The 21,167-nt window shown below is 33.9% G+C and overlaps 1 protein-coding gene across 1 annotated transcript in view; it reads right to left on the reverse strand.

Annotated features, from left to right (window-relative positions):
* The window catches only part of LOC143236334 (agrin-like), a 398,571-nt gene that overhangs the window by 334,511 nt on the left and 42,893 nt on the right, over positions 1 to 21,167 (reverse strand). Inside the window, 1 exon segment of the mRNA XM_076474633.1 lies at positions 4,414 to 4,473. Within this exon segment, the coding sequence (XP_076330748.1) occupies positions 4,414 to 4,473 (60 nt within the window).

The following is a 21,167-nucleotide window of genomic DNA, read 5'->3' on the forward strand; positions in this document are numbered from 1 at the left end:
GTTTTTGTAGCTATACGAACATTATAACGAGAAACATTTTCTACACTAATACAGCTATGGCCAAAGGTTTTGAATTATCTTAGAAGTAACTAGTTTTCCTTCATAAAATTGAGTGAAAGCTTTTGAACAACGTTACGTTAAAAGATTGAACGTGAAAGATAACTCGACCCTTCAGCGATTCACTTCTTCCAACCTCAAGAGAGTTGACAAAGTACTGATAAAACCCAGAAATGCAAGGTAAACACTTAGAACTAAGTTATAACTTCTCATACACTCTGGCGATACGTTTTTACTGTTTCTCTGACCAAATTACGTTAAGTAAAAGATCTAAGATACATATATCAGTTTGCTTACTTTCTCAAAGTATACGGTGGCTCACAAGGTTTAACCATGGTTATAGTTGAAAAGAAAAACCCCATAATTATTTCTTAACATAAACTTCTCTCTTTAAACTAAGTAAATGTTTCATATTTGGAAATATGAGAATTTTGGCACAAAACCAGCACACATTCACGCAGAAAATTGTGACACTAACATTACTGAGAACACTCTTACGTTTATTGCTAAGTTAATCTATTGAACCACCTTTTTGAGAACGCTGTTACATTTACTGTCAAGTTAATCTATTGAACCATCTTCCTGAGAACGCTGTTACATTTACTGTCAAGTTAATCTATTGAACCACCTTTTTGAGAACGCTGTTACATTTACTGTCAAGTTAATCTATTGAACCATCTTCCTGAGAACGCTGTTACACTTACTTTCATGTATTAACTTAGTCTTAGTCGGCATTCTCTGTGAGACTTACTACTTTAGTTCTTAGACAGCATTCTCTGTGAGACTTACTACTTTAGTTCTTTCTCAAGTAAATGAGAGACTAAACAATACGAGACTGTTCTAACTCACAAAATTGTAACATATACTTCCAGGTTAATCTGAAGGAAAACAGAGTCACTATTAACGTGGTAACATTTACTATGATCTTAAAGTAGAAACCCAGACTGTCTGAGAATTTTATGACGTTTAGAAAAAAAATAATTTATACATATATATTATTAAGAACATGGTAACATCGGTAAGGAAATTAATTAAACTAAGTAAACATTATCACCAAAATAAAAATATAGACAACTTCTAAAGAACTAATTTTCTAAAAAGGAATCACTGACAGGAAGAGAATGTTGACTAAAATCTAAAGTAGTAAGTCTCACAGAGAATGTCGACTAAGAACTAAAGTAGTAAGTCTCACAAAGAATGTCGACTAAGAACTAAACTAGTAAGTCTCACAGAGAATGCCGACAAAGAACTAAAGTAGTAAGTCTCACAGAGAATGCTGTCTAAGAACTAAAGTAGTAAGTCTCACAGAGAATGCCGACAAAGAACTAAAGTAGTAAGTCTCACAGAGAATGCCGACTAAGAACTAAAGTAGTAAGTCTCACAAAGAATGTCGACTAAGAACTAAACTAGTAAGTCTCACAGAGAATGCCGACAAAGAACTAAAGTAGTAAGTCTCACAGAGAATGCTGTCTAAGAACTAAAGTAGTAAGTCTCACAGAGAATGCCAACTAAGAACTAAAGTAGTAAGTCTCACAGAGAATGCCGACTAAGAACTAAAGTAGTAAGTCTCACAAATGGATAACATCGTTACTGGTTAGTTTTGTCAATTTTCGCCTTAGAGTCTTAAATTACGCAACGGTACGTAATAAGACAAACTTAGCCAATACGGTCGCCAGATGGCAGTTGAACAAGTTACAGTCCCTCAGACCAGTAGCTATTCACGAACTTCATGAAAATATCAGAACATTTAAAAATATTACGACGATAAGTTAAAGTGATTTCATCCCACAGGGTAAAAATTTCAATACTCGTGTTATACTAAAGGTTATTAAATTATTAAAGTTCAGAAATTGTGAGGGATATACAGAAGTTGCTGACCCAAATAATCAATGTAAGAAAGCGGCACAGCTATTGAAAACAAACAGCATATTTCTTAACTTCTCGTTTCATAATTACTAGAGAAACAAATAGTATTTTTTAATTTACCCTTCTTTCGCCTTTCATCCTAATTACAGAGACAACCTGCATATCTCGTAACTTCCCTTTAGACCTAAACAAATAATGTGTATATTTTGCTATATTTTATTCCATGTTTTAGTACAACTTGTATATCCTTATTTCCTTTCTATATCCGGACCTTTCGAGACGGACAACATATCTTTTCGTTTCCATTTCTTTAGTCTCCAGATAATTAGACATAACTATATAGCATATCTTTTTATTTATCTTTTTCTAAGTCTCCAGACAATTAGACATACCTATATAGCATATCTTTTTATTTATCTTTTTCTAAGTCTCCAGATAATTAAATACACATATAACATATATTTTTACTTACCTTTCTTTGATCTTTAGACAATTACATAAGTACAACGTATCTTTTTATCTATCTTTGTTTAGTCTCCATATAATTAGATATATATAACATACCTTCTTATTTATTTTTATTTAGTCTTCGAACAATGAGATATATATACAACATATATGTCTGTATTTTGTATTCAACACAGCTAATGATATAGACTGCAAACCGTTTTATTTTCGTATATTTTTGGTCCAATTAAAATAAAAACACATGTTTATATTATTATGTTATTTTCTGTTTCACTAATATGAAATAAAACAGATTACGAAACCTTTTTTTCTGAGTTTCAGCAAAACTAATGCAAGACATTGTGAATTAATTTACATAAAAATAAACACAGCGTATCGTTCCCTTACTTTTGAGTTTCTGAATGTTCGAGCCACATACTAAACTTATTAAATATTGTTTTTCAAAAGTTTTGTCACTGAAATCTCGCTGTCCTTATGATTCCAAGCCTGTTTGCTATTCCAAGGATAGTAAACAGTTGGGAATTTCCTTTGTTGCTAGATTGTCACATCTAATTTTCTAGGAAAGAAAACTGCTTGGAACGGAGAGAGGATGTGTTTTGTTTTGACGTATCACTTTCTCGATCTGTCATAAATTTTTGCCAATGTCATTAATCACGGCTTCACTTGTCTCGCTTGTTTATAGTCCTGCCGTCTGTCACCTCCGGTTCCGCTATTTGTTCGAGGCCGGGACCAGAGTTATTGTGTATATGTCAAGATAATGGGAAGCAGCAGTACAGAGCCACCAGATCCTTTCTTGGATCGTTAAATTATACACTGAAAAATTTTCAAACTTTTTTTCTATTAATATTTACACAATACCTGTACCGTTCAGGGAAAAAGATGAATAATATATTTTTCTAATTATTAATTTTTCCATTACTTATGTAGTTCTTCATAAAATAGTAATTTCCAATTTTTTATGTAATATGAAAAGAAACTTGAATTTTGGAAATTCTTTTGCATCTTAAAAGAAGAATACGAGAGAAAGAAACAATAGAAATTGTAAAGTTTGGTAATGTGTGTCCTTCAGTGGCTCAGCGGTATGTCTGCAGACTTACAACGCTAAAATCCTGGTTTCGATACCCGTGGTGGGCAGAGCACAGATTACCCATTGTGTAGCTTTGTGCTTAATTCAAAACAACAATAATGAATGTTCTCTAAATATTAAACGTTAACAGGCTTAACCTCTGCTACAAAGATTATTTGTAAGCGAAATATGCTGTTTTATGCCTATATCCTTTTTCAGCCATAAAGTAATAACGAAGAGGCTTTTCGTCAGTACCAAAGTCTTTTTGCTGAACTTTGTCATGAACAAATCAAAATGAATGTGGGAAAAAAAAATTAAAAAGTTATCATCCAGACATGATTTTTATGAAGAAGATCAGACCAATTAACAATAATGTTTACCATAACTTGTAATTTAATATAATTCATTTTACATTGGATATTATACGAGTTCCTTCTACATACTAGTTTAATAATTTTTAACCTTAAAAAACGTTCTTCTGCAAGTGAGTGACCGAAATGGATCACGAAACTTCTAATAACTCTATCACTTACTTGGTTTTCAGTGTCAACTAAGCGCGTGTAACTGGATATGTAAATCAACCATAATATACAGTTGATTGTAACGCAGCTGTGTTCAAGTCTTTCGGCTTTCGCTACATGGTCCTTCGTCGCTTGTTGAAAATACGAGCCACACATATCTAGCACTTTCTATGTCTATTCCCAAGTCGCAATAAACGTTAAAATTTCATACAAATTTCAAATTTAATTTGAAATAGGGCTTATAATAATTCTCAATACGAGTTAACGAAAATGAAAACAATAGTACAGTAACACACAGTAGATGATGAACTAAATCGAAAATTTTGCCGACGGTTACAGAATATCTGAAACCAACGTTTTGCTAGTTTCAAAGGAAATTATCATTACAGCCAAATAAGTAGTTTGATACAATGGTATTTTCTTAATGGTACTTACACTCTGTCTTCTCCTTGAGGATATTGTAACGTACCTGGGAGCCATGTCTTCGGAGGGAATCTAAAATAAAGAGATAAGAACTTGTGTTCAGAAAGAAGAAAAACAGCTGTTAGGTTATTAATATTTAAAAACATAAAATAGTAGCGTGGCGGGCTTCATCTGAAAAAAACAACTGATTTAAAAGTCGTCTATCAATTAAAGCAAGTGTGGTTTTTACCAGTACAAAAACAGAAACTAAGTACCTTAGTTACAGATAATAAAAAAATGCGCTCAAGTCCTTAACCTGTCCAGTTTAAACTGTAAAACATAATTCAAGAAGGAAGGAAAACGTAATTAAACCTAAAGTAGTTCACGTAATTTACAAGAGGTTAAGAACTATTTTACAGTAAGAAACAGTTCACAAACATCCATTCCAATCTTGAGGAACGTTGATCTAATTGTTTAAACAGGCAAATCACGAATTCAGTAAAGCTGGCTAGTTATTCTATATCACTTTGATTGTTCCACATTTGTACCTGTTAACTATGTATTTTATTGCAATGCAACGACTATAGATTTGCAGCATGAAGTTCATCAGAAGCAAAGGCAAGTCTGATAACACGCTTTACTAGTGTGTGCATATTAACAAAGCCACATCGGACTAACTGCTGTGTTTACCGAAGGGAATTGAACCCGTGATGTTATTGTTGAAAAATCCGTAGATTCACGGATGTCCCACTATGGAACACCCATTTAGAACGCAGTGATATCGGCCTTGGTTTGGGGTAATTTCCAGAGTTTGTTTGTTGAATTTTGCCCAAAGCTACTCGATGTCTGCGCTAGCCATTTCCAATTTTGAAGAGTTACGCTATAGGGCAGTCAACAACACCCACCGCCAAATCTTAGGCATATCTTGTACCGACATTATAGCGCCCCCATGACTAAAAGGGAAAACCTGACGAAATTCGAGACTTTAAAGTTACCAAACAAGCACCCTAACCACCAGCTTATAGAGTATCCATTTTCCAACAAAAACCATTAAATAAACTATATAACGAATATTAATAATGTGGTGCGATTATAACAAAATGGATTATCTTTATATTATAAAATTAATTTAAGGTATTTTGCCAACCATGTCACTGTAAACAGATTATTAATACATTTAAACTGCAGCTTATAATAAAGGTTTCCAGGCCTGACATGGTCAATTGGTTAAGGCACTCAAATCGTAATCTGACGGTCGCGGGTTCGAATCCCCGTCGCACCAAACATTCTTGCCCTTTCAGTCGTGGGAGCGTTATAATGTTACGGTAAATCCCACTATTCGCTAGTAAAAGAGTAGCCCAAGAGTTGGCGGTGGGTTGTAATGACTAGTTGCCTTCCTTCTAGTCTTACACTGTTAAATTAGGGACGGCTAGCGCAGACAGCCCTCGTGTAGCTTTGCGCGATATTCGAAAACAAAACAAAGATTTTCTCGTCCAAGTTGATTTGAAAACGAGCCTTCGCAGTGTACCACAAGATGATTTGATGAATATATGCTCTCAGCTGAAATACAGAACAATAACATATATTTCTTTTTGTTTATTGTTTCGATAATTATAATTATCTGTAAAGCTGTTACTGCAGAATCTTCAATAAATAAATGGTGGCACTACACAAACAATCCTTCCTTTTCTTGCAGTCTTTTCAAAAACGAAAACGTAATTGTACCTGCTTATCTAGAAAATGCCTTACTTTTCTTTTGATGTTTCTACAAACTTTTCCTTTAGAAACGATGTTTGTCGCAGTTTGTTTGTCTTTGTACTGAGACAAAAGACAGTAATTCTAACCTTTCCTGTACATATTTCAATAAATAATATATGGTAGTCGCTGCTTCTCTTGGAAAAGGTATCTACTGACTGCTTTCCTCTTTGTGTTTTTCTCCAGCTTTTGACTAAAGAAATGGTACTTTCTTAGCCTTGTTGCAAGTTTTGCAATAAAGCAATGGTACTAGTCCAAGCCTTTCTTGTGAACTCTTCACCAAATGAACGTTACAAGCTCTTGATTTTTCACTTTATTATTTTCATCTCATTTCCGGATTTCTGCAGGCTTTCTCTTCTTCTAGAAAATTTCAATTTAAAAAAGGAACGTTTTTTAAATGGAAGATAGATGAACAAGAACGTTCAATTTGACTCTTGAAAGAACATTAAAACTATTTGTAATCAAGGTTTATGTTGAGCTGTTTAATATAAACGGAATATTTATAAAGCAGAAACTCAAAAGATATATTAAACAACATAAAATAACGATCTTGTTTATCTCAACATGTTGAAACGATGAAAACTATAATTGTGGTGGATCAGAATAAGGAATACATTTGACGTTTTCCAGACAGAATCGTTAAGACATGAAGTCATTTATACTGTTAGAAAAACCTCGAGGGAAGAAAAACCAGCATACTAGTATGTCTTTCAACACATATTCTTGATCGTAGATTTATAAAAAAGTTAAACTGTATACAAAGAATGAGACACTGCAAAAACAAAGTGACAAATGTGATGTTTCTACAGCGCATAACGAATTGGATTTATCTCCCCTGTAATCCTATCCCTAACATATGATGCAAAGAATTCTTCAGAACTTTGCACGTATAAAAATGCATATAAGTATATAAGGAAGACTGATTACTGTTTTGAAATTTCATGATCTTGGATGTATAGCCTGTCTGCCCACAGAAAAGTGTAACATTTTCATACATAAACCATAGTGCTTTAAACAAAAAATATAGTCAATCCATTAAAAGAAACGAGGCTCTGACTGATGCTGATGAACAGTTTGTTTTTAAACACACAATGTACAATGAGATATCTGAAACGTAGTCTCAGTAGGGATCAAACCTAGAATTTAGAATTATAATCCATCAATCACTGATGAAATAACAGAAAACATGAAGATTTACACTATTTAAATATGAAATATTTCAGTTGCCAAACCAGGCTGTTACATGACTGTGTATTAAACAGGATACGACTAAATACCAAATCAAACAGCCACTTGACAATAAATTAAGCAGGAAATAACTAAATACCAAATCAAACAGCCACTTGACCATAAATTAAACAAGAAATAAATAAGTACCAAATCAAATAGCCACTTGACCATGAATTAAGCAGGAAATAGCTAGGTACCAAATCAAACAGCCACTTAACTATAAATTAAACAAGAAATAACTAAGTACCAAATCAAATAGCCACTTAACTATGAATTAAGCAGGAAATAACTAAGTACCAAATCAAATAGCCACTTAAATATAAATTAAGCAGGAAATAGCTAAGTACCAAACCAGTCAACAACTTGACTGTGTATCAAGAATGAATTAAAACATCAGGTAGTCACTTAATTGTATTAAACATGAAATAAATAAATAGCCAAACTATAACTGCCTTGATATCTGAGATGTTTACTTATAAACTGTTATTAGACTGATATCTAAGATGTTTACTTATAAACTATTAGCTTGATATCTAAGATGCTTACTGAAAAACATGGTTCGGCAAGGCCAGGTGGTTATAGCGCTCGACTCGTAACTTCAGGGTCACGAGTTCGAATCCCAGTTATACCAACCGTTCTCGCCCTTTTAGCCGTGGGGTGTTATAATGTTACAGTCAATTCAAATGTTCGTTGATTAAAGAGTAGCCCAAGAATTGGCAGTAGGTGGTAATGACTAGCTACCTTCCTTCTAGTCTTACACTGCTAATTTAGGGACGGCTAGCGCAGATAGCCCTTGTGTAGCTTTGCGCGAGATTAAAACACAAACAAGCTCATTCTTTTAAACTCTTGTTGTAGGCTATGATTTGTTTTAAAATCTAGACTATGAATTGGGTTTTTAGTTACAGAAAGTTTCGATGTAGCATAATAACGATGGCATAACACATGGATATCCTCGAAATATTACGTCACGACTTGTGTGTTGTACAATGTGAATTAGGCTAGAGTATACATTTATTTTTGTTTGTTACAGTGGATTTTTGATTATCGTGTTAGCGAGTGTCAGAGTTATTATATCTGTTCTCTCTTCCAGTTTTGGTCAATATTTCAGTATTTTGAAAACTGAGTTCGTGTTTGGACAAGTTAATAGAGATACGGGAAAGAGTCAACTTAAAGCTATGTAGCAAATAATGAAATTATTGTTTTAATGCCTCCTATGAATACGTGGGCATTAGTTAACCTATATAATGAAGTTGCTCTCCCAGAAATAAAGTCATTTTTTGTTTTATAGTTAAATGGGATACATTCTCCATTACACAGTTCTATTGAATAATCCAAAAGAACCCGTCCAAAAATAGAGTTACAACACCTACGTCATGAGTGAGATTACTTCAGGGAGAAATGTTGCTGTAGTGTTTGTTATTCTTTTAAATTACTTGGTGATAATTCAAGGATGTTTTTACAAGCACTTACAGTGTTCTAACTTGAAAACTTAAATTCGCAAATTGTCTTTAAATGGACATACCTCGCTAACTGTACTACGATTAAATTAAAAGTATACGTACTTATTCAATTACACCAGCACAACGATCGAGTAACTGAATATAACTGATAAGTAACGTCGTTCCAAATACTTCACTGAATGACGACTGAAAACGAGCGACCACAACTGACTCGATGCTTCATTGATTATGCATTCATAACCTACTCTCGTCTGTCAGTACTCCTTGAACTTATAAAATTTGTTTACTGTAATTTAGAACATCCGAGTTAATTTAAGCCTACTCTAAGACGATTTTCCATTTTAATGTCATGCACTATATAGTTAACATGTACATTAAAGCATTGAACAACACTATAACATCGAATGAGCCTTCAAACTACCATAACTATGCTATATAGAGTAAGATAACTCATCTGGCGTATACCTTTGAGCACTAGTATTGTTTCACGTGTAACTGAGGGACTTTGTTGGATCAGGTAACTTATCTGGTCTGGACCTGTTATCACTAGTATTGTTTTACATATAACTTCAGGACCTTTATGGATTACTTCATCCATACCATTCCCTGATCGACTTATGGAATTTAGTATGCTAATTCAATAAATTAATTCGATCAAAACAACAACAGAGTACAATGAAAAGGTATCATGGGAGGCATATCAGATGCAATTCAAACAGCTTCCACAATGAAGAAATAAAATAATGAACAACAAGCTATTTACTTTGCTCTTTATTTAAAAGGGCCCGCTTCAACAACGTTAAGTAAACTTTCAATATATAGCCGTAACAGATATCATGCATTAGTGACAACCTTTACAAATATATTCCGAATTTTACATCAGAAGATGTTTCCAAACAAATGTTTAAGACCAGAGCAAAGGGAAAAGACGAGAGAGTTGACCTCCCGAAACATTAGGAAAGACCTGCCAAATTATCTTATTCAAATGTTCTACATGAAATCATAATGACTCGTTAGCACATTACATTAACAATTCATAAATGTCATAATTGATGAAAGTGTATGAATTACACTAAAGCAAGGTAGATATGCATATATAAGAGAAGTTGTTTAGTTACTGATGAAACTTGAATCAATTAAACTTACAGATAAACAACATAAAAGCACAGTTCAGGAACTGTGAAATTATCATATCAAACAGTGTATAAATATTAAGTTTCTCTCATGCAGGTTTAGAAGGGCTTAAATGATTAATTACATAAATGTTTACTCAAAATATAAGCAGTAAACTACAATACAACACGTGCTTCAATTGGAACTATAAAGAATAAATTGCCAAGGACTACAGACAACATCCTTTAATTAGAGAATTGTTTATTCATAATGAAGGCATTAACTAAATGACAGAGGTTTCAAATGCTATTTAAAATGTAACATTACCAGAAATATGAAGTATTTCAAAAATGACAGGAAATAAACTGATATTTGTGTAAAACACAGGCATTACATAATATTCTGATGATTCAAAAATTGATATCGAGCAAAAAAGAATATATCGTGAAGATGAAATTACATCATCTGTCCCAACTGAAATAAGAAATTTACCACTTAAAAAGTTACTTCACAAGACAACAGATTCAACGAATGTGAAACAGTGCCTCATGTTCATTAGTACTAGTTCTATATTTACCATTGTTTGACCTGACCTAGTAATGAAAGCTAGGTAATTGTTAACAGAAATGAAGTAACAATGTGGATAGCTAGTGGTTATAAAATTCCAGCAAGAATAAAGTTGGAAGTTACCTTCATTGTGACGTGTGGCAGTTGATATTGAGGCATTGATAGTGCGTGCTAGGAATAAGCTTCATGTGGAGACACAAACATAAGGTTAGACTTATTTACAACATCTTCAAAGCCTACGATGAGAAAATATCTGTGTCACTACACAACAATTACAGAAAAATAGGAAGGACCTCCAGAGTAGGAATATGGAAACACAAGATAACGAAAATAGCTAATCGAAAGTGCAACAAAGGTGAGTCCAAAAAAACAAATGATCCATACCAAAAGTAATCTGCTATAATAATATTTGGTGTTATGTCAATGAGAAAAAATGACCAACTGATTAAGCCAACTTGCTGAAAGCTCCAAACCTCTCGAGATCAGTTCCAGACTATTACAAGATTAGTCAAAGGATTTCACAAGCCAACGTTGAACAATGATGTAGGTTATGATTTTATATATATATATATATATTTTTTTTTTTCTACTTGAATGTTTGGATTGTTGTTTAGCCAGAGGAAGTGTTAGCGTAGCGTGAAGGGCACGTTTTGCCTAATAGGTAGAATCTTCTTGAAAGTTTAGTAAATAATTTGATTAGTTTAAAATGCGAATTAGGCTAGAGTTCATCATTGATTTGTAAATACGACACAGCGGTTATTGATTTATCAGTTACTTCAGTGTTTTAATATCGACTCTATGTTTGCCAGTGATAAAGATACGAGAAAGCGCCATACCTACGACAGAAGTTAGCACGTAAGTACAATTGTGTGTGTGTGTTTTTCTTATAGCAAAGCCACATCGGGCTATCTGCTTAGCCCACCGAGGGGAATCGAACCTCTGATTTTAGCGTTGTAAATCTGAAGACATACCGCTGTACTAGCGGGGGGCGAGTACAATTGTTGTTTTAGCGTCACTGCAAACTTACACTTGACAGTGAGCGTAAAGTAATTAAATCTAAGAACTTGAAGGAACGAAACTTTTTTTCTTATAACCATTATTTTAACAATAACCCAAAACGAACCAACTCAACGATAAAAACTATTACACTATTATTTGTTTATATCGTGGCTTTATATTTACCTTGTTTATTTCTAACCTCGAACCTGCATGACGAGGTGGTCAGGGCGCTTCACTCGTAATCTGAGGGTCGTGGATTCGAATCTCCGTCACACCAAACACGCTCGCCTTTTCAGCTGTGGGGGGCATTATAATGTAAAGATCAATCCCACAGTTTCGTTGGTAAAATAATATCCTAAGAGTTGGCGGTGGATGATGAAAACCAGCTGCCTTTCTTTTAGTCTTACACTCCTAAACTAGGGACGGCTAGCGCAGATAGCCCTCATGCAGCTTTGCGCGAAATTCAAAACAAACAAACAATTTATAAACTCCTGTTGGGTTGATGTCTGTATCGCTTATTTATAAACTGGTATTCCAGTAACGGATATAACACTACTTCTTGTATTTTCTTCTTCAAAAATAATTTCAAAAAGTGTTAAGATATTTTAAACTAAAAGTTGATACTTGCCCATGTATTTGTTAAATTTTTAGAAGCACAAATGAAATGTTTTATAATATAAACTTGTAGTAAAGAACAAAGACACACAAATTGGTATCTGTGTTTTATTCACCACGGGTATCGAAGCCCGGTTTCTAGGGTTGTAACTCAGTAGACCTACCGCTGTTCCACTGGGGGCACGTAAAAATCTTATATATAAGAACCTGAGTTATATTGTTCACTTTTACTTCTAAGAATACATAGCCACTATTCCCAAACTTGGCCTAAATAATATTTTCCACAATGAGGAATCTTGTGTAAAATTGCTAACGTACGGTGACGCAAGTATCAATGCAGCTCATAATGTACTAGTTTTTTTTAACAATTTAGCACTTGGTCAGTCAATACGCCTGTGGTGCATAATTTTTGTTTTCCTGATTTTTGTTATACCAATTCAATAAACTGTGTGTAAAATGTTAAAACTAGAATCTAAGTATAAGACAGAATATAAATGCAATGTAGCTAAAACTATAGGTAAAAAGTCGATTTGATGAACAGTTGAACAAAATAAGTGTCAGACTACTGTTTTGTTACAACAAAACATGGTTTAAATATCTTAGTAAGAGCCTTGTGCTAAATTAATGAATAAAATACTGTAATTGTAGATATTGAATGAAATAATGATTAACTTCTGTTCGCATTTAAGTATGTGTATTTGGCTCTGTCACTAACATTCTACAGTGCTAGATTGTGTGTGAGTTTTGGAAACATTCTTCGGGCAGGAAGGTGATCATTGTAGCTAAGCCTACAACTGTATTTGTTTATAGTTCACATACTACAACTGTTGTATTATACATCATAACCATTATGAAGAATTATGTCTAGTCAGATGTCGCTTTCATTGTGAATAAGCATTTATCGACACTAAATAAAAAGACTTCACAGAAACACGAATACTAATCGATCCTTGCTTTACTAGCTGGAATTCGGTCTATTACTTCTGGATTCTAAAGAGAATATACCCTGTAATCTTTTTAAACAGTCAATTACTCATCAAACCAGTAAACTGTCATTAATGCACAGCTGCGATAACAGTATCTTAAGTTTGTGTTAGGCGTATCGTTCAAAATATTATCTGATATTTAATATGGAAATTAATTCATACCCCAAAGAGAGATTTGGAGATTACCTCGTAACTCCACTTAGGCCTAGCACGTCAAATCTCGAAATCGATTACTTAGGTAAAAGTAAGTTACATATTACTGATTCTAAAATCTTCATTAATGTTACCTGCAGAATTACAAACTAAAAGTACATTATAGGTAATTCCTTTCAACTTTGAAAATGTGTTTTAATACAAACGTTGTCAGATGAGAGTCATCCATGACATATATAGTTAGTTATACTATCTACGGAAGCAAGGAGGAAATAACGCCTCACAACGTCAATTTTCTCATTTATATTTCACTGGGCGTAAAATGCTTCTTTGGATAGAAATTTTAAGCGGTCTATGTGGACTGATGAATTAAGATGATACGTACTATTCTGAATTAATAAAATAATACAATGCAAATAAAAAAATTCGGAGGAACAACTTCATTTTTTTCTTTTTCTTTGAGTTGATAGTAGTGTTTTTACAACCCAAAAAATAGTGTAATAATATTATTGGAGGCTCAATAAGTTATATTTGTAATGTTGTAAATTAGATGTTAAGAAAAAAAGCGCTTGACGTGTAAAATCAACCAAGTCTTAGAATACGAAAAAATATTTGGGAGGTAAAAGAGCAAGAGACTTTAAAGAGTGTCTCGAAACAGATATAAATATGAGAGGACAGTTAGTTTAAGAGTGGTGACAAATGTATAAGAAATGAGTAATTGTTGTTTTTAAGTGTGAAGTTTGAGTATCGAATTTGGATCACTATTATTTATCGCATATATTCAGCTATTTGATCATTTAGCCGTGAACTTATACAAGTTTATTCTTACCACGTAAGTCATAAAATTTGTAAAATTACTTAGGCCTGCAAGTTACAACAACGTACAGGTGAAGGCAACTTGCATGGATGTTAAGGAATAAAACAATTGATTATTATTGTATTGTGAACTGAAATTATTTTCACCAGGTAATTTTAAAAGAATCCGTCTAATAAAAGAGCGAGGTTGTCAAAAGTGGGATTACTGTGGTGAACTTTAACTTTAGAGATTACTTCAAGAAGTAATATTGAAGAGTTATTAAATAGTTAAAAGAAATGCAAGAAGAATGAAATAGCAACTTAAACGACACCATAAACAAAGAGACAGAAGCTTCAAATAGAATCAAGAAAAGCAAAGTAGAAAAGGATAGAAAAGGAAAAGAAAGTTAAATAAATTAAACGAAGAGCAAAAGATAAGAGACAGGAACTTAATAGTGGAGCTCAAAGGAGACTCGTTATTTAAATAATAATTAAAATAAAAAAATAAACATGATTGAGATCTTAATCGATGAAGTTGTAGCAGAAATACAGAAATGTTACAAAAACAAGATTGAAGTACAAAAAACACGAACAAAGTAAAGAAAGCTGCAGTGACAAAATTGATGAAATAAAAAAAGACATGAGTAGAGAAGAAAATAACACAAATAACAGAACAAAATAACACTAATAACAGAATAAAACACTTAGAAGATGAGTTATTAAATGCAAAGTTTAAATCAGCCTCTACTCTTCCTGTATTGACTAAAATGTTCAATCTAAAACACTACTTACTAAAAGATATAAAATAAGGGAGCTTATTCGGTCTACATTCATTATCAATATTGCTGTGTCATCGGCTACTGAAGGACCTTCCTAGAATATTCCAGCCATGATACTATCAAATATTAGAATTTAGTTCACAAGTTCAATATCGATCAAACAAGAAACGTGGTAGTTATGCCAGAGTTAGTTCGAAATCAGATACATAGTGAATGAGTGGGATAATGAAACAATAAGCCATGCACCTTGCTGCTGAGTTAGAAAAAAACAACTATTCGAGTACATTAAGAATTATCAAGTTGGGAGCATACCAACTATTAACCATTAAAAGTTCTCTCATAAATATGCATACCAGAAGAAAATATCCAGAGCAAAGAAAAAACTTAGCCAAACTTTCAGACGATTTGGAAAGGTATGTTCAATATCTTAACTGATTACTTCTCTTGAAATGATGGATTCATTGGCACGTGACTGTTTATAGATGATATCAGAGAACGCAGTGAATTTTACCATCGGCTCCATTTCATATCCGATTTATTATAGTGCTACGGGCCTCTATTTAGCCCAGATTCCACCAAATTGCAAGGCTTAAAGGGGCAGTTGTCACGTCTCTGAATAGCATAGCACAAAAGGATATGCAAAATTAGGCTGAAGTAAAGTAGGTTTACATCGTTAAAAGGTACTTTGAAATTGTAAATGGTACTAGAAGCAGCAAATAAAATATTAAAAGAACCATCTGTAAACTGCGTGAATATCAGATCTTGTAGTATTGAGATATAAACTCCCCATAAAATTAGTATAGAAAAAATGAAGGGATTAATCGGAAAGATAGTTCCTCGTAATGGAAGAAACAGAACACACAAAAAATAGGTATATCATGTGTAACTTGAAAGAACATATTGAGAGGAACTGTACATTAAAGTATGTATGAAATAAAAGGCGCAGGAAAGAGGAAAGTGTTATGACTGTGGAAAACATGGCCATTGTAGCAGAGACTTTAAGAAAGCAACAGCCAACAATACAACACTTGTAGGATATGTTTCAGAGTCCAACCAAATGAAAAGAACAACACGAAATTACTAGACATCGAGAAATAGGAATTAACTGAATTTGTGGTTCGAAATAAAGCCGCAAATACTTTATACGTCCTAAATGAAAGATGATCATTATTTAAAGTTAAGTCCATGTTAACGAAAATAATTTATTTTATTTCTTCCAAAAGGTTTCTAGAAGCTTCCTTTGTCTTTCCATTCTTGTCATTTGTTTGAAGTTGAAGGCCGAAGTAGCTTTACAAATCAGGTTTAAACAAACCGAGTAATTAAATATATGTGAATCCTGACACAGATTCAAATACTTCGCTAAACTTAAACACTTCTTTAGACTAAAACTAATTGTCTCACTGCTGGATATACCAACTGAAGGTAATTCACACTGAATGTTAATTATAATCTACTCTTTTTTCTCGATATTCCTCAAAAGTACTGGATTTTACTGATATCAAAGTTACAGCGTTCTTGACTACCTACCCCAAACTTCCTTCATCTTAACTTCATGCATCCTTTATGACATCTGAATTTAAGCATTCAAAATATAGTCCAAAGCGTTAAACAATTTAATATCGGTCATTCAAGAAATTAATAGGCTATGATCACTTTTGGATACTATATGCCACGATACAAAATTACACAGGCATTTTACAAAAAAATTAAAAAAAGATTTCCTAATATACCAGATAATATCTACAGTACGTACGAAGCCTTAAAGTAGAAATTAAAAATAAAAATCCATCAGTGTGTAAAATCGAATGTATTTTACAAATACGCACAAAGACAACGTTTTGAAAGTTCATTTTATCACATGCGCACAAAAATAATGTCAATTGATGCATAAACAATATCGCATATACTGTCACATCTATACACATATGTTAGGGTATCTAGAATTTAATTAAATGTTTTAAACCAAGAAGTCTAGGCCTGGTGTGGCCAAGTGGTTAAGGCACTAAACTCGTAATCCGCGTGGGATCGTTATAATGTAACGGTCAATCCCTCTATTTATTAGTAAAAGAGTAGCCCAAGAGTTGGCGGAGGATGGTGATGACTAGTTGCCTTTCCTCTAGTCTTTCACAGTTAAATTAAGGACGGCTAGCGCAGATAGCCTTCGTATAGTTTTGCGCGAAATTCAAACCAAAAATACATGAATACGTGAGCCTAATTAATCGTATAAAATGTTATTTAAATAATTATAGACCTACCATTAGTAACTTATGGTTTACTATAACTAACTTTCTGAAAAACGTACAAAACCTAGTTTTTAAAATCAATGTCGACAAAACTTGTAATGACTAAATTTCATGGGCCCGGCGTGGCTAAGTGATTAAGGCACTCGACTCGCAATCCGAGGGTTGCGGAATCGAATCTCTATCACACCAAACATGCTCGCTCTTTCAGTTGTGGGGTCGTTATAATATGACGGTCAGTCTCACTATTCGATGGTAAAAGAGTAACCTTCTCTCTAGTCTTACATTGCTAAATTAGGGACAGTTAGCACAGACAACCCTCATGTAGCCTTGCGCGAACTTCAAAACAAACAAAATTTCATTACATTATCAAATTAAAGCAGTCTTGTTCAGTACATTGTCAAATCCTTACACGAGATTTGGCTCACACCATTTAGGTTAGGCTTAGCTTCTTCAGTAAGTCATTATTATTATAACAAAAAAAAACTTCTTAGACTGTTCATTATTAATGCTTGTGTTTTATTAAACTATTTACAAACGTTATTATTATTTACAGAATTGCCCCCCAGAGGCACAGCGGTTTGCCTGCCGACTTACAGCTTTAGAAACTTATTTTCGATACCGCAACAACAGAGTTTAATACAGGGCATATGTCATCTGTAACAATGTTAGTTAAGGCACTTAAAATCCATATATCTAGAAAGAAACTGGAAATAAAGGTATACTACAATGTCCATGTCTGTTATCGTAGATCGGCCCGGCATCGCTAAGAGTGTTAAGGCGTTCGACTCGTAATCCGAGGGTCACGGGTTCAAATCCCGGTCACACCAAACATGCTCACCCTTTCAGCCGTAGGGGCGTTATAATGTGACGGTCAATACCACTATTCGTTGGTAAAAGTGTAGCCCAAGAGTTGGCGGTGGGTGGTGATAACTAGTTGCCTTCCCTCTAGTCCTACACTGCTAAAATAGCGCAGATAGCCCTCGAGTAGCTTTGTGCGAAATTAAAAAAAAAACAAACGTTATCGTAGATCAAGAGTCCTGTCAAATTTCATCCTTAATATCAATGAAGCAGAAACTCCTTCACCCCACCCCTTTCAGGTAGTTAAAATTCAATAGCTTGGCTTTTATCTAAAACAAAATACTAAATTAGAGGATGACATAAACTTATATTAATGGGTTAGTAGTAATCTTGTGACTTGAAAAAACATGCCTAACAAAAGTAAGTTGTTGATTTTTTTCAATAATAGACTTTCAAGTCTTACCGCCATCTTGTGGCAGTTATTTTACAACATATTTTACTGACTTGTGTATATTTGTATACTATTCACCACAGGCTTAGCGATTAGTTTTGTTTGTTTGTTTTGAATTTTGCACAAAGCTACTCGAGGGCTATCTGTGCTAGCCGTCCCTAGTTTGGCAGTGTAAGACTAGAGGGAAGGCAGCTAATCATCACCACCCACCTCCAACTCTTGGGCTACTCTTTTACCAACGAATAGTGGGATTGAGCGTCACATTATAACGCTCCCATGGCTGAAAGGTTGGTAAAATAGCAGCCCAAGAGTTGGCTGTGGGTGATGATGACTAGCTGCCTTTCCTCTTGTCGTATACTGATAAATTAGGGACGGCTAGCGCAGATAGCCCTCGTGTAACTTTACACGAAAGTCAAAAAACAAAACAAAATATAATTTCAACAGCTCCCGTAAACTTTCACTGATGTGTAAATTTATGTATATTCAAAGTTCTATTTTATTTTCACTAAAATAATTGAACTTCTAACACCAGTTGCTGTGACATTGTTAAGTGATATAATCCTGAGTTTACAAATCATGCTGAAAAGGAAATACCATGCTAACTATAAGATGATTGTTCAAAAGAAATAAGCATACTAGTGGCTCAGCAGATAGCCCGATGTGGCTTTGCAAGAAGAAAACAGACACATACTTATATAACTCCCCCAATGGCTCAGCAGTTTTGAATTAACACAATATGTTGGTATACAAATATTTATAACGAGATGTGATATAAATCCTGTAGAAATGAAAAACTAAGAACTTAAATCCAACAAAGATATCTCTTAAGATACCCTTAGTGCCCTCTACAAGATGTTGTGACGTCATGAAAAACTGTATTTCTATATGTTATTTGCTGTTAAAAATGTATTTTATTATTTTATTTGCATTCTTACTCAAAAATAATTTTGTCCTCAGATGTTTACAGTATTCTCAGATGTATAAAAATTAAAACCGCTCATTCTTTTATGAGTGGAATAACAAGTCGATGTTTTCAGATCTTCACATCTCGGAAAATAACAGTCACTGTTATACAGAATTTTGATGCTAAAATCACTGTATTCAATCCTATCAAAATAAGAAAACACTAAAAACTCACAAAGGGGTTTAAATCCCGATACACTATGTTTCGATCTCTTCTTAGTTACATCTACCTAAATTATAGTTTACCCTGTTATTTGTTTTTCGAACAAACTCCTTTTAATAAAAAATAAGGCAGTCTGGGAACCATGGCTACGCTGAGACGTAATGCCTACTCTGACATTTCATCTTTCATTCAAGACAGCAAATCCGTGAGCGAAAACAAAAGAGAGCACAAGTTAAAGTCATTCCATGGCCAGAAACCCTGCTGACTCCGTAACATAATATCTTAACTAGTCTGTGGTAAATCTCGCTGTTTTATTACACCTATGATTTTAGGGGAGGAATTTAATCTCCATGTTTTATTACGTCTATGTTGTTTTGGAGGGAGCAGTATTCTTTTCTACATGTTCTATTACATCTATGTTTTGTTTTTAGCTAATTTTTTACCATGTCTCTGAAGGGTTTTTGGGGAGTCATCTATGGGACAGCAGCAAGTCTTCCGAGTTACAATGTTCAAATCAGGGGTGCAATTAGTCTCGGGGGACACAAGAGATAGCCCAAAGTGGCTTCGTAATAGTAAAACTCACACATGTGGTATTTTTTAGGGGAATGATATTCTAATTTCTGTGTATGAATACGGCACTGAGTTGTTGTCTTTTAACAGAATGGTAATCTTGGCTCCACGCTTTAATATGTATTGTATTTGTCCGTTTTATTACGTCTATGAATTTTGGTTATTTTGGGAAAAATACATTCAACTGCTATAGGAAATTATTATACATTCTGTATTAATATTTTGCTGTTGCATGGTTATGTCACTAATGATTTGTTTGTTTATTTTTTGAATTTCGCACAAAACTTCTCGAGGGCTATCTATGCTAGTCGTCCCTAATTTAGCAGTGTAAGACTAGAGGGAAAGCAGTTAGTCATTACCACCCACCGTCAACTCTTGGGCTACTCTTTTACCAACGAATAGTGGGATTGACCGTAACATTATAACGCTCCCACGGCTAAAAGGGCGAGCATGTTTGGCGCGATAGGGATGCGAACCCGCGACCCTCAGATTACGAGTCGCACGCCTTAAAACGCTTGGCGATGCCGGGCCGTCACTAATGAAAGCGTTACATTTTGCAACAACAAAAAATTGCATATTGTGATAATAACATCTTATTCATCTTGTTTCATGATTTAATAACGGAAAATTTCAATCAAATCTTATAATTCATCATGAGAGATCACTTATTTTGTAAAACTATTTGTCAATATTATAACTAATTATTATCACATGATCGTCAGGTTAGAGGATCGAACCGCAATATGTTGCTAAACACACTTCGCACTCACTTCGGAATGAATTTTATAACTGTAATGGTCAACAACATTGTTGAATTGCTACTAGCTGTGCAAACAGTTGGTGTACCGTTGGTTAGTTGTTCTATATTAATCCGCAGTTTTATACTTGGAGGTGTTTTTACTGTGAGTCGTGACCTAGCTGCTTAGCTCAGGTTGAAATTAACAAATACAAACATTTTTTATAAGATCTTCCAGGGAAAAAAAAGAGGGGAGAAATAGCGAGTAAGATATTTTTTTATAGAAGTTTGATTTTTGTAAATATTTGTTTGCACCCTAATGGAAATGATAAGAACTTCGTGTAACACGATTATTTTTGTGTGATAACCTGTTTGAAAGACCAGATATCTCAGAAAATCTGCAAGAAACTG

Source organism: Tachypleus tridentatus, chromosome 1 (assembly GCF_004210375.1).
Source record: "Tachypleus tridentatus isolate NWPU-2018 chromosome 1, ASM421037v1, whole genome shotgun sequence".
NCBI lineage: Eukaryota > Metazoa > Arthropoda > Merostomata > Xiphosura > Limulidae > Tachypleus > Tachypleus tridentatus.